The sequence below is a fragment of the Danio aesculapii genome, chromosome 1 (assembly GCF_903798145.1).
Source record: "Danio aesculapii chromosome 1, fDanAes4.1, whole genome shotgun sequence".
NCBI lineage: Eukaryota > Metazoa > Chordata > Actinopteri > Cypriniformes > Danionidae > Danio > Danio aesculapii.
Window position 1 is genome coordinate 52,226,568 of NC_079435.1, and position 13,915 is coordinate 52,240,482.

The 13,915-nt window shown below is 34.9% G+C and overlaps 1 protein-coding gene across 4 annotated transcripts in view; it reads right to left on the minus strand.

The window, feature by feature from the left end:
- The window catches only part of prkcba (protein kinase C, beta a), a 68,201-nt gene that overhangs the window by 24,232 nt on the left and 30,054 nt on the right, over positions 1 to 13,915 (minus strand). For all 4 annotated transcript variants that reach the window (XM_056462621.1, XM_056462635.1, XM_056462613.1 and 1 more), the window contains exons 4-11: positions 12,735 to 12,846; positions 10,585 to 10,713; positions 5,870 to 6,026; positions 5,643 to 5,777; positions 4,252 to 4,348; positions 2,946 to 3,092; positions 1,399 to 1,572; positions 1,226 to 1,317 (exon numbers count right to left, since the gene is read on the minus strand). In XM_056462621.1, the coding sequence (XP_056318596.1) occupies positions 1,226 to 1,317; positions 1,399 to 1,572; positions 2,946 to 3,092; positions 4,252 to 4,348; positions 5,643 to 5,777; positions 5,870 to 6,026; positions 10,585 to 10,713; positions 12,735 to 12,846 (1,043 nt within the window). The remainder of the gene's footprint in view (positions 1 to 1,225; positions 1,318 to 1,398; positions 1,573 to 2,945; positions 3,093 to 4,251; positions 4,349 to 5,642; positions 5,778 to 5,869; positions 6,027 to 10,584; positions 10,714 to 12,734; positions 12,847 to 13,915) is intronic.

Here is a 13,915-nt window from a genome sequence, read left to right on the forward strand (position 1 = left end):
GCGATCATACTCAATTTTGTTATACTTTAAATGATTTTAAATGACAAACGTTTAGCCTTAATGTGTAAAAGCTAGTGTCTTGAGGAATAATGGCAAAGTTTAAGTATATGAAATGACAGTTAAATAGTATTTTGGGGCTTTTAATGTCATCAAATAATTATTGTTATAACTATGCCTGACAGTATTTGTTCATCATATCATTATAATAAATCGATAACAGTCTTCTTTAATAAGAACATTTTAAATTAAGCAATAAATATTCTAATATGGAAAAAAATAATAAATGTTTATAACATTTGAATAATTTTCTTTGCACAAAAATAATTGTTGGTCATACACTTCAATACTTCAAATATATGACTATGATTTCTGCTTCAATAAAAAGGTGACAACTGTAATATTATAAAACAATAATTATTTTATTTGTTTAATTTATTTTAATATATTTTACATGTATACAATTATTCCTGTGAAATAAAAATACAAATATAATACTACAACACTACTTTATTCAATAAATATGACCATGAACTCCAAAACCTGTTGCATGGGTATACATTTTCCTATTGTATCAAAATTTTGATTAATAATTTGCATTGCTGAGAGTTTAATTTGGACAAATTTCATTCATTCATTCATTCATTTTCTTTTCGGCTTATTCCCTTTATTAATTAGGGGTCGCCATGATGGAATGAACCACCAACTTATCCAGCATATGTTTTACACAGCGGATGCCCTTCTAGCTGCAACCCAACACTGGGAAACACCCATACACTCTAATTCACACAAATACACTACGGCCAATTTAGTTTATTTAATTCACCTATAGCACATGTCTTTGGACTGTGGGAGAAACCGGAGCATCACGGAGCATCACGGAACACCAACACGGGGAGAACATGCAAACTCCACACAGAAAACAGACCCAGCTGGGGATCGAACCAGCGACCTTCTTGCTGTGAGGTGATCATACTACCCACTGCGCCACCATGACACGCTGGACAAATTTCTTCAAAATTCTGCAATATTCTGCCAAATATTATCCAACCATAAGTAAATATAAATCAATAATGCAAACATCTTAATTTCCAAAAAACAGAAACCTATGTCTGATTTTGTCCTCCAGCATCACAAATAATTCTAATGAATACCTAATTAAATCCTCTTATGTCATTAATTGTGTCATAATATGGGCATTTTGGTGTGTTTGGGAGTGAATACACACACAGCGAGGGGCTCCTTAAACTTTCCCGCTTGTTGTATCTGAAACATCAGGTCTCCACCGCTGATATACTCCATCACAAAGTAAAGACGGTCCTGTAATCAACAACACAATCCTGTGGTATTATTTTGATGGAATATCCGTGTGTATGTGAAGCAGGTTTGTGCGATGTGTACCATGGTCTGGAAGCAGGAGTGGAGATGCGTGAGGAACGGTGGTTTTCCAGACAGAGCCAGAACCCTCTTCTCCACCATGGTGCACTCCACATCATCATCCTGAATCACCACATCCTTCTTCAAGATCTTTACCGCGTACAGCTCGTCTGAGCCTTTCCGCTCTGCAAGCATCACCTGGAAGAAAACAGCATTATAGGCATTCGAACTAAGATTCATTATTGAAGTTTGAAAATTTATTCTAAAAATATTCATTCATTCACTTTCCTTTAGCTTGGTCCCTGATTTATCAGGAGTCACTATAGCAGAATAAACTGCCAACTAGTGTTGTCACGATACTGGAATTCTGTACCAATCTGTACTGAAATTTTTAAAAAATCCATTTCCTGCTAACATTTGAGTACTGTTGAGTGTGTTTTTAAATGCCACCGATTTGCCATTGTGTTCAAATGCTCAACAGAAATGACTGCGATTGGCTGCGAAGGTCATCAGTTCATCGAACTCACTGCTGTTTACTGAATGTGAACACAGATTCAGGGACACTGGAGGGTTCTGGCACAAATTAAGCCCTGACCTTTCAACAGGACAACGACCCTAAGCACACAGCCAAGAGTGGCTATGGGAAATGTCGCCACTAGCTTGCATGGTTCGTGATCTATAGAGCTGCGCATCGTTGGATCTGCTCTTCATTATTTGGACTCTCAGTAGTGATTATTAAACCACACTGAACTGAGCTAAACTGAACTGAACTTAAACACTACAAACTGAACTACACTGTTCCTATTTACTATGACCTTTTATGTGAAGCTGCTTTGACACAATCTACATTGTATAAGCGCTATACAAATAAAGGTGAATTGAATTGAAATTCCCAGACTCACACGAGTCCCAGCCAGAGCCCAGACCTGAACCTTATTGAACATCAATGGAGAGATCCTAAAATGGCTGTGCACTGACTGACGCTCCCCATCTGCTAATCTCCCAAGCTTTAGAAATAATTTTTTGATAAAAAGGGACTTGATGATGACGATTTTAAAAACATTTCATTGGGAATTCATTATTAAAAAGATTTTTTCAAGCATTCACTGATGAATAAGAGTATTTCTATGGGATAAAATGCAGTGTTGTGAAAGAAGACAACCTCTTCTTCTTACTACTGTAAATAAAATACTTAAATACTAAACATACAGTATTGATTTAAGCTTGGAGACAGTCAAATGAGCTTTTTTGCAAACATTTTTGTAATATTTTTAATGCTATGCAATGTAAAAATTAAGAGGAATAAAAATAGTCAAATTGAAAAATTCTGTGAAACACAAAAATACAATTAATAACAACTTTTTTTCAATTTTAACATATTCAGTGTCACATGATCCTGCAGAAATCATTCTAGTGTGCTGCTCAAAAACATTTCTTAGTATTACTGAGTTTGAAAACAGTTTAAATAAAAATATTATGCAACATTTGATCAATTGTGCAAGTCCCAGTGAAATTAAAGTATTCATTTCTTTAAAAAATAAGCTTCAGCCGCCAAAATGCTTTTGTAATACCTTGCCAAAGCTGCCTTTGCCGAGCACCATAATGAAGTTGAAGTCTGTGAGCTTCATGCGGTCTTGGTTGCCATTGGCATCATATTTGGAGAGGTCATTTTTTGAAGCGCCATCTGTATTCTTAGTACCCGGGCCAATCTTGGCTCTCTGTAGAGTTAAAAAAAAAAACATGTCAAAATATTGTCAGAAAAGCTAAAAAATAAATGTATATACTAAAATGTATTAGAAATGCATTTATTTTGTGCTAAGTATACATGAACATGTCAATGTACTAAATATAAAATACACAATAATTGTACTTATTTCATGCTTTCTTGAAATGCAACTTCAAAAGTAGTGCAGATTTCTAAAACATTAGGTTTATTTGACAGAGACAATGCTTTACTGCAATTTCTATCAGCCAATGCTCCACATTTAAGTCTCTAGCCAAAGTTATATTGCAGCCCTAGTCCCTGGTTAGGCTTTATTTTGACAATAATAAAACAGTACAAATATCTTTTGATTAGTGAGGACTGTCGTTTGCTATAGTTTAGCCAGAGCTGCTAAAATAGTAGCTTAGATTAGTTGTCGAGTACACAAACTGCAGATTATATGAACATTAGAATAAAATATGAACTTATTGATTATCGGTGTTTATAAAAGAATTAGCCACAAGAAAGACTTAATTATTGGTTAGAAGCCGGTCACAATAACCAATATATCGACTTATCGCACAACACATAGACATGACAGAGTCAGTATGGTTAAAAAACACTGTAGTATTTACTATAAATTACTATAGTATATTTTCATGTGAGTGTCTGACAACTGAAAATAGATTTGGTAGTAGATATCACAGTCTCTGTTACTTTTTACCTTGCAATTTTATTTATTATTATTTATTTAGGATATGCATTTTCCCATTCTGATTCATTCATTCATTCATTTTTCTTTGGCTTAGTCCCTTTATTCATCAGGGTTCACCACAGCGGAATGAACCGCCAACATTCTGATTGCAATGTCTACTTATTAAATTGATAAAATGACTATAATTCAATTAAATATTCTTAAGAATAAAATATTATGTATTCTTTGCAAGAGTGGACTTGCATTGTGATGATATTTTATCGTTATTCTGTCATTATATAATGAGTGGCATAAAATGACAACAATATCGCTTATTGCAATATATTTTGGTGCTATATATCGTACAACAACAAAAAAGATATCGTGACTGGCCTAATCGGTTATCAGTTACAACTTTTCATCTTGTGTATTTAAATATAATGAGGTGCATACAAATACACTGATGTATTCATTTTTTCACCTCAAATCTCTTTCTCAGCTCCTCGTTGCCCTCCTCTTCATCTACATAAACAGGAACGTTGAAAAAGAACCCTTCCTCACAAGCGAGAATCTTAAACCTGCAATGCAAACAGATCAAAATGATGGACTCAAACTGAGCTTATACATTATTGCTGTTTTGTTTGTTTCTGATCGTCTATTTGCAAACAAAATGGATGAAGATTCATAATTTTTGTCATCACCATCTATTACTAACAATCTAATTTTCGTTTTCTACAAACAACAACAAAAAGTTTTAGGAACAACAAATAATAATAAGACTCCCAGAGTTCATCAAGATTCTTTGGATTCATCTTCAATGCCTCCTCCTCCATCTTACCCCAGACATGCTCAATAATATTCATGTCTGGAGACTGGGCTGGCCAATCCTGAAGCACCTTGACCTTCTTATCGTTCATAAACTTTGATGTGGAGGCTGTCCTGCTGAAGAATTTGCCCTCTCCTGTGGTTTGTAATGTAATGGGTAGCACAAATGTCTTGATACCTCAGGCTGTTGATGTTGCCATCCACTCTGCAGATCTCTCGCATGGCCCCATACTGAATGTAACCCCAAACCATGATTTTTCCTTCACCAAACTTGAATGATTTCTGTGAGAATCTTGGGTCCATGTGGGTTCTAATAGGTGTTATGCAGTATTTGTGATTATTGGGATGCAGTTCAACAGAAGATTCATCTGAAAAATTGATCTTCTGCCACTTTTCTAAATGATCAACTATATGTTATCAAGTTATTATTTGTTGCCCTTACAACTGGGATAGATGACAAGACATTTGTCAGGTAGTGTATGTATTCACACATATGCAACATATATTTTGAAGTTTTGGTCACTTTCATATATATTTTTACAATCTTTGGAAAAAAAAAATTAGTTAATTTGAACATTTACCTATAATATTTTTAATATTTCAAATCAAATGTGCTGCATTTATGACATACAAGTTCATATTTAGATTTCACATGTATAAAATATATGTCATTTGCATATCTTTGCATGTATCAGGGTGGCGCATGAGCCAGAATTTAAACCTGGGACTAAAGACCATAGATTTAAACAATAGGTTTATTTAGCAATCTCTTCATCTTGTACATATTTTAGCGTAAGAATTGCAGAATGAAAGGCTTTTAAACTTTAAACGATAAGTCTGATCTTATAAACCAAGACCTATTTAGATATTTACGTTTAAATGTTTGACTGTTTAATTCATGCCATGATGAAAAGTTAGCTTATATCTTCATATCTTCGCATGTATCAGATGTCTATGTGGGGAATCCCAAATTGCATCGATGTTGGCTATGGGCAAGAATCTCAACTTTTGCATTAATCCTCATGTGTGGGTGGTATCTGTGCTTACCATCCGTCCACACTTTGTTTCATCAGCTCGGAGATGCCAAAAGACATGGAGCCCATGTAGTCATTCCTGCTGGCCCGATCCCAATCCCACAGCTCCACATACAGACGTCTGTCTTTATCCGTGTCTTTGAGGGCACTGAGATCACAGGATGATGGAAACACATATTGCAAATGTCAGTCGACATCCTCATCCATCACTGCCTATACGTTCACTTATTTCTCACTCACAAGGTGAAGTCTTCGTTCCAGACTGGATTGAGGCAGCCCTTGATGGTTTTGGTCTTCTGCTTGCTCTCGCCCTTTGGATCTGGAATTAATTTGAGCTTCACGTATGGATCTGACAGCCCGCTTGGATCCATTGGCACCAAGTTACGAGCCTCCTTGACTATAAAAAAAAGAAAGAACTCAAACATTAAAAATCACAAATGAAGGACATTTAAGCACTGTTTCATTGTGTGTACAGGAATAACGATGAATTCTAAAAGTGCTACTAGTGTAATCCAAATATGCAAATAAGCTAGTGTTAGGCTATTACTTATCCACAAATTCAATATTTGTTAGCATAGGCTTATATAGGCTTATATATACAGTGTAGGCTTATATTTAAATACTTCCATTTATAACTTCTGAAAATATTATTCTATTCTAAAAGGTTTCACTTTTATTTTTAGTAATTTTTGCACTTCAATTTTGTTATTTCAGTTAGTTAACAAGTACGTTTTCATCTAACATTTATATCTAGCTTTATTTAAGAACATTAGATTTATCTAATCTAACTATATGTTAGGGCTGCACGATATTGAAAAAAATCTGATATTGCAATATTTTATTTTCATTCATTCATTTTCCTTCAGCTTAGTCCCATTATTCATCAGGGGTCGCCGCAGCAGAATGAACGGCCAACTTATCCAGCATATGTTTTACACAGTGGATGCCCTTCCAGCTGCAACCCAGTCCTGTGAAACACCCATCCACACTCATTCATAACCTCTTTGGTTAGTGTGTGGGAAACCGGAGCACCCGGAGGAAACATGCAAACTTCACACAGAAATGCCAACTGGCCCAGCTGGGACTCGAACCAGCGACCTTCTTTCTGCGAGGCGACAGTGCTAACCACTGAGCCGCTGTGTCGCCCTGATATTTTATTATTCTGTGCTAAATATTGCAATATGAAAACAGTTTCAGATGAGGGTTTAAATAGCTTGACGGTTTTCTGGAGTGTCTAACAGTATTTGGGTATAAGAAATTTAATTAGAAACAAGACAAAACAAAATAAGAAAAGCATTTTTTTTTTTTGCATTGTGATTGTCCAAATATCCCACAATATCTTAGACCAAGTAAAAATATTGTTTCGTTTTTACTACCAAAAAAAATAAGTGAAAATTTTCTTGTTTTTTGCTTGTTTTAAAGGAAATTATCTGCTAATAATCTTGTTTTCATTATGAAATGTAAAATCATACAAATTACATATAAATACAGTCATTAAATACAGTTCTGTAGCTCCTGGTCACCTATAATTCAGACTGGACATATCTGCATATCTTTGCAATGTGACTATTGCTGATGCGCATATTGCGATATCGATGCGGAAACATTATTGTGCAGGCCTACTATATTTTTACACACACATGCTAATATAATATTAATGGTGACTGCAGTTTAAAGGGATAGTTCACTCAAAATGTACTCATCATTTAGTTGTTCCATACCAGTTATAGTTTGTGGTTCTATTAAGAACACAAAAAATAGAGTTTTCATTAAGAATGTTGGAATCATTTATTCTACTATGTAAGTCAATTGTTACAGGTTTTCAACATTGTTCATTTATTTTTTATTCTGTTGAACACAATACTTTGAAACTGGTATGAAACAAGTAAAGGATTTTCATTTTTATGTGAACTATCCCTTTAAAAACCTGTAATACTGAGATGATCGAGATTTTTAGGCTTATACAGTTGCCTATACATCAGAATTATTAGCCCCCCCCTGTATATCCCCCCCCCCCCCCCCCCCCCCCAATTTCTGTGTAACGGAGGGAAGATTTTTGCAACACATTTATAAACATAAAAGTTTTAATAAGTAATTTCTGATAACTGATCTTTTAAAATCTTTTCAATGACTGCATATAATATTTTACTAGATATTTTTCTAGATTAAGTCTTAACTAGGTTAATTAGCTTAATTAGGTAAGTTAGGCAAATCATTGTATAATGATGGTGTATTCTGCAGATAATTGGAAAAAAAATTGCTTAAGGGGCTAATAATATTGACCTTAAAATGGTTTAAAAAAATTTATTCTACTTTGGGAAATATTTGAAAAAGAATGAAAAATTCACAGGAGTGCTAATCCTTTTGACTTTAACTGTATATGTAATTATCTATGATAGCAAGTGATATGAGGAGTTGCAATGGTTTTGGAGATTGGAGCATTATCGGACAGCATGTTCAGTGTAGAATAGTGTAGAAATATTTGAGCTATGTTGCTGGTTCATTGGTCATGTTATTTGTATTTACTGGGGGTTGTGAAAGTTCATTGTTTGGCCAGGGAGTTATTTTAAGCGTGCGATCTGCAGCTCTCTTTTTCACGCTTAAGAATAATCTGTTGCTATAAATGAAGTGTACAAAACTTCAGCTCTCTAAACGCAGCAGTGGAGAGCTGATGGATGGCGAGCGGCTGTGTGGGTGTGAGTGAATGGGATGTGGGGCGATCGTTGGCAGATTGATCTGATGTTTCCAGAGGATGCCGTTTTTCTGCCCAAGGCAAAAAAGAGCTGAGAAAAACACAGACTCGTTTAGAACACTTTGTTGCAGATCTTTTTTTCCCCTCTTTTTTTTTTACATTGAATAATAGACATTTTACAAAATATCTTACAAATATTTTAGAACAAATTTTGACTTTTTGATTTGTTTTTTTGGCATTTTTGCCACACGGTGACCTAGAAATGCTTTTAAGCGAAGCCAAAAGCATGCTAACTTCACCATTATTGCAATGACTCCATTCAATTCATTTGTTCTACTGATTTGCATGCTTGGCTGAAAGTTAAGCTAAAAGGCTGTTCGCTTTTTACCCTGCTGATTCCACAACAGCACCAACAGGCATAATGAGCATATTTGCTTATAACGTTATATATTCAAAACTAGCACAGCTGTGGGTTTTCCAGTTACTGAACAAAGCCCTTTCTCAGCGCTCCATCCATAAAATGAGTCAATTATTGTCAGATCATTTGTTTTAAAAAGCATCTGACTAGTTAAAAGAACACAAATGACTAATTGCAAACTAGTGCATTTGGCTATCAACGTATTTTTTAATACAATTTTTTTGCATCTCATTCTCATGTGCATCTCATTTTTATATCCATGTCAGATATTAAGAGTGCATTAGTATTTTCCACAGTTTGTTACAGTCCTAGAAACTAAAGTATTTTACTCTATTCATTTTCCCATTGAAATTTTTAAAAACATCTTTGGTAAAGTGCTAGGGCTCTATTTTAACGATCTAGGCACAAAGTCTAAACCGCATGGCACAAAAGCACTAAGGCGCATATCCGGATCCACATTTGCTATTTTAAGGACAGAAAAACACGCTCTGCACCCCAGTGCATGGTCTAACATGGTTGTGCTTATTCTCTTAATGAGTTATGAGTGTGTTTTGAGCTTAACATGCATTAAACTTATCAGAGACTCGTCTCACATTCTCTTTAAGAGTCAGCTGTGTCGCGCCATGGTGCATTCGCTATTTACATGGCGGACTTTGTAAGTGGATAAACTTACACTTCACTAGCGAGAAAACAGTTAAACAGACCATCTGCACCACGAGGATAAAGATTGAGCCTACTCCATTTGGCTTCTTTACTTTCTCTCTACTTTACTTTACTCTTTACTTTACTTTTGTGGATAAGGAAATGATGTTGTAAGCACTCCACTGAAGACATCCATAAGCCGACATATTTAATTTCATTTGTTAAGTGGAAAGATTTGTTTCAAAACCATTTCTAAATTCAGTTATAATTTCCATCAAACAAATAAATGAACATTGACAATGAAGTGTGGTCAAAAAACTATATTCTTATGCCCCATATGGTGATGCAGAAGTCTCCAAAACCTGACAGTAGGACAAATATGAACTTGTTTTTTTTTTTTTTTACTTGTTTTTAATCACTTTTTAGGGGTTTTCACCTTTATTGACAGGACAATGGAGATTTACAGACAGGAAAGTGTGGGGAGCAGAGATGGAGGAAGGATCGGCAAAGGACCTTGAGCCGGGAATTGAACTTGGTTCGCCATGCAACACCTGGGTGCTATGTGTTGACGCACTAACCACTAGGCTATTGGCGCTGACCTAAAAGTGTTTTTAATAAAACAAATATAAATATGCATATAATAAATAATACTGCTAATAATAATAATAACATAATACAAATTGTCATGAATAAACTCAGAAAAGCCCTCAGAGATGAAGGCATGGAGGCAGTGGTTTTTATAATTGTAGAATATAATAATTGTTGTAACATTTTAATCCTTAAATTTTTTCATATGTAAAGATATTTGGGTATTGCTGTACAACCTGTGTGTATCAAGCAATGCGCCCTGATGCAATGCAGCTTCAACGCTTCCCATTCACTTTTTTGCTCGTTAAAAATCCCAGGTTTACCCCAGCAAAAGGATTACCCTGGCCAAATTTGCCCACATGATGGCCTCCTAACCATCCCCATATCATAATTGGCGTCATCATGTCTCCTCTTCACCAATCAGCTGGTGTGTGGTCTGGCGTCATCCAGGTGGATGCTGCACACTGGTGGTGGATGAGGAGATTCACCCCAAAAATGTGTAAAGCACTTTGAGTGTCCAGAAATGCGATATATAAATGTAAGGAATTATTATTAATGAAAAGGCCCCTATAAAGATAGCTTTACATATGTGTGTGTGTGTGTGTGCAAACTTACCGGACACACTGAGAACATTGTCTGTGATACTAGCAGAGAAACGCAGCCTCCCTCTCTTCTCAGTGTGGTCTGTTCCACACAGGCTGGGAACATTCTTAACGCATCGCTTATGAATATTCATCAGACAACCTGCAGAAAACCACACATGATTAGATTGACAGCATTACACATGCAGCGTTTGCTTCTCAGTCACTACTTACTCAGAAATGCCCACACAAACACCCACAATCACAGAGGCACACAAAAATCACACCCACGCTGTCAAATATATATATATACAGAGAGCTTAATAAACAGCTGTATTTACACATGCAGTGCACAAAGTAATAATAAATTACAGAAAACAATGTATTATTGCATACGCACAAATTTGTAGTCTATTTATTAATTTATTGGCTTAAAATGGTTAAGATGAGACACTGCAGGCAGAAAAAAAAACAGAGAAAAAGAAAACAAATGGTTGAAGTCAGAATTATTAGCCCTTCTGTGAATTATTATTATTTTTTTTTATATTTCCCAAATTATGTTTACAGAGCACTGAATTTTTCCACAGTATTTCCTATAATATTTTTTCTTCTGGAGAAAGTCTTATTTGTTTTATTTCAGCTAGAATAAAAGCAGTTTTTAATTATTAAAGACCATTTTAAGGTCAATAATATTAACCATATAAGCTTTTTTTGATTGTCTACTGTACAGCAGCGGTTCCCAAAGTGGGGGTCAGGGGACACCTTCAGAATATTAAAAATAGTATTAAGTAGTTTTATGTGCAAATAAAACCCATTAGCCTTTCGATTTTTTATTTTTTTTTCTCTGGATTGCGGCCTCTTACGTGATTTTGCTATATTAACATAGCAATAGCATCAGTTGCAGCAGATTGATTTTACAGCACAATGTTAAACTTTGACACCTATACGGCACTCACATAGGCTACATCAAAAATTAAGACCATGAATGAACATGGAGGATGATCTCCAAGTGGTGGTCTCCAAAATTAAACCAAGAATAGACTTTTGCTGTAAACATTGCGCCCACCAGTCTCAGTCGGTGAGGTTAATATTAAATTAAACAAATTAATAAATGACTATAAAAACGTATCTCATTGTTAGAAGGTTGCACTTTGTTTTGTGAAAATCCTCGTGTTTATAAAAGATTTTTGGTGTGTGTGCAATATTTATATATTCATAACCACTTCTGAGGACGGTGGGTGTTGCAAGTGGCTGGAATTGTTATTTTGCAAGACAAACCATTATCCTAACTTGCCTAGTTATCCTAATTAAGCTAGTTAAGCCTTTAAATATCATTTTAAGCTGAATACTAGGGTCTTGAAGAACATCTAGTCAAATATTATTTACTGTCATCATGCCAAAGATAAAATAAATCAGTGATTAGAAATGAGTTATTACAACTATAATGTTTAGAAATGGGTTGAAAAAACCTCTCTCCATTACACAGAAATTGGGGAAAATATATACAGGAGGGCTAATAATTCAGGAAGGCTAATAATTCTGTCTTCAACTGTACATAAAGAAATATTCATAAAGAACATAACACTTTTAAGCGTTTCTTTTTCATTTTTCTGAAGATTTCAAATGAGATACATATTTTTAAAGGCCGTTTTTCTCAAATTTATTTTTCTCCTGCAGTTTTTCCTCCTGGGAAATCATAAATCTCCACTTCAGAAACATTTACATACAGAAAACGTAAATTTTCTCTTTCAACAGAGTAAATCCAATGGTTTGGTATGTAATTCAGCATCACAGCCAGCAGAGGTCACTGTATGAAGGCTTTAATGTGCACTGACACACTGCTGCCTCTCTCTCTCTCTCTCTCTCTCTCTCTCTCTCTCTCTCTCTCTCTCTCTCTCTCTCTCTCTCTCTCTCTGTGTTTTGCGACATATCAGGACACAAATCTGTATAATGACACATATTACAAAAAGGTGGTGAAATATGAGCACATTGCTGATGTCCTCGTGTACACAGAATTCGTTTTCTCAGAAAGTAAAACTACAGTTTCCTGTGAGGGTTGGGTTTAGGGGTAGGGTGGGGTTAGGGTTATAAATAACAGTTTGTACAGTATAAAACACAATGAAAACCTATGTAATGTCCCCACAATTCACAAAAACAAACGCATGCGTGTGTGTTTGAACTTACTTCCACATTTCATCCCTTGGTGTATGAGGCCGTACAGTAGAGATCCACAGTGGTCACAGAATGTGGGACTGGTGTATGTGTGTACCTTGAACCAATGCTTTTTGCGAGGGTCCTGTCATACACAAACACAAAATATATCTCAAAAATGAAAATAACACTTTATGCAGGTGCAAATACAGAAGATTTGATTCACATCTCAAACTTATTTCTCAAACATTAAGTATATGCACATTTTTTACATTTTTATATCACATGGTTTCCACACAATAACAATTAGCCTGTTATTTTAACCCACATTACTACTTTCCTTCACGCAGATCATTGATCAGCAATAAGACACATACACAATTAATTATTACCACTTATTAATTACTCAATCTGGTAACAACAAGTGCTGATTGATTTTTTTTTTTACATAAACATATCTTTAATGCTGATTGTAACCTAATTTCGCCCATATTTTGATATTTTCATAAAACGTTTTAAACACTTTCTTGCATTTAATAAGCTTACAGACCATTTCAATGTGGTGATGTCATTGGCCTATGAACATTTCATGCATGTTATCAAACTATTTCACATTACTGTAACAAGAGGCAATTCAATCATAATTAATGTTAAAACAGCTATCATAGCATTTAAAAAATGTACAAGAGAAAATATGTTTGCCTTGTTTTTGTTTACCTCCCTCAAAATGGTCTATATATGCCTATAAAATGACTTGTGTATAATCATTTAATGCAATATCACAGGTTTCATTCATAATTTAAATTAGTTGACACACACACAGAGACATACAATAAACAAATATCATCTTTCCATTTTTGTTTGAGTCAGTTTAGATATTTTTATTTTTTGTATTATGTCATATAATTATTATTATTTGTGCATTACGTATTATGAAACGCTGCCTTGGCAACTAGATGAAATAATAATACAAATATACCTGTCAACCCTCCCGTTTTTCCCGGGATTCTCTCGTATTTTACAGTTCTATCCCGCTATCATCCCGTAAAGGTATTTTCCTGTATTTCTCCTGTATTTTTTATCTTTCTGTGAAGAGCCGATCCTCCCGATATGCAACCCATACCGCAGAACCACCAGGCGCCACCCCTTGTTCTTAAATATGAATCTGTTCTGTGCTTTCATTTCATTTAGGCATGAAAACAATTTGAAATAAA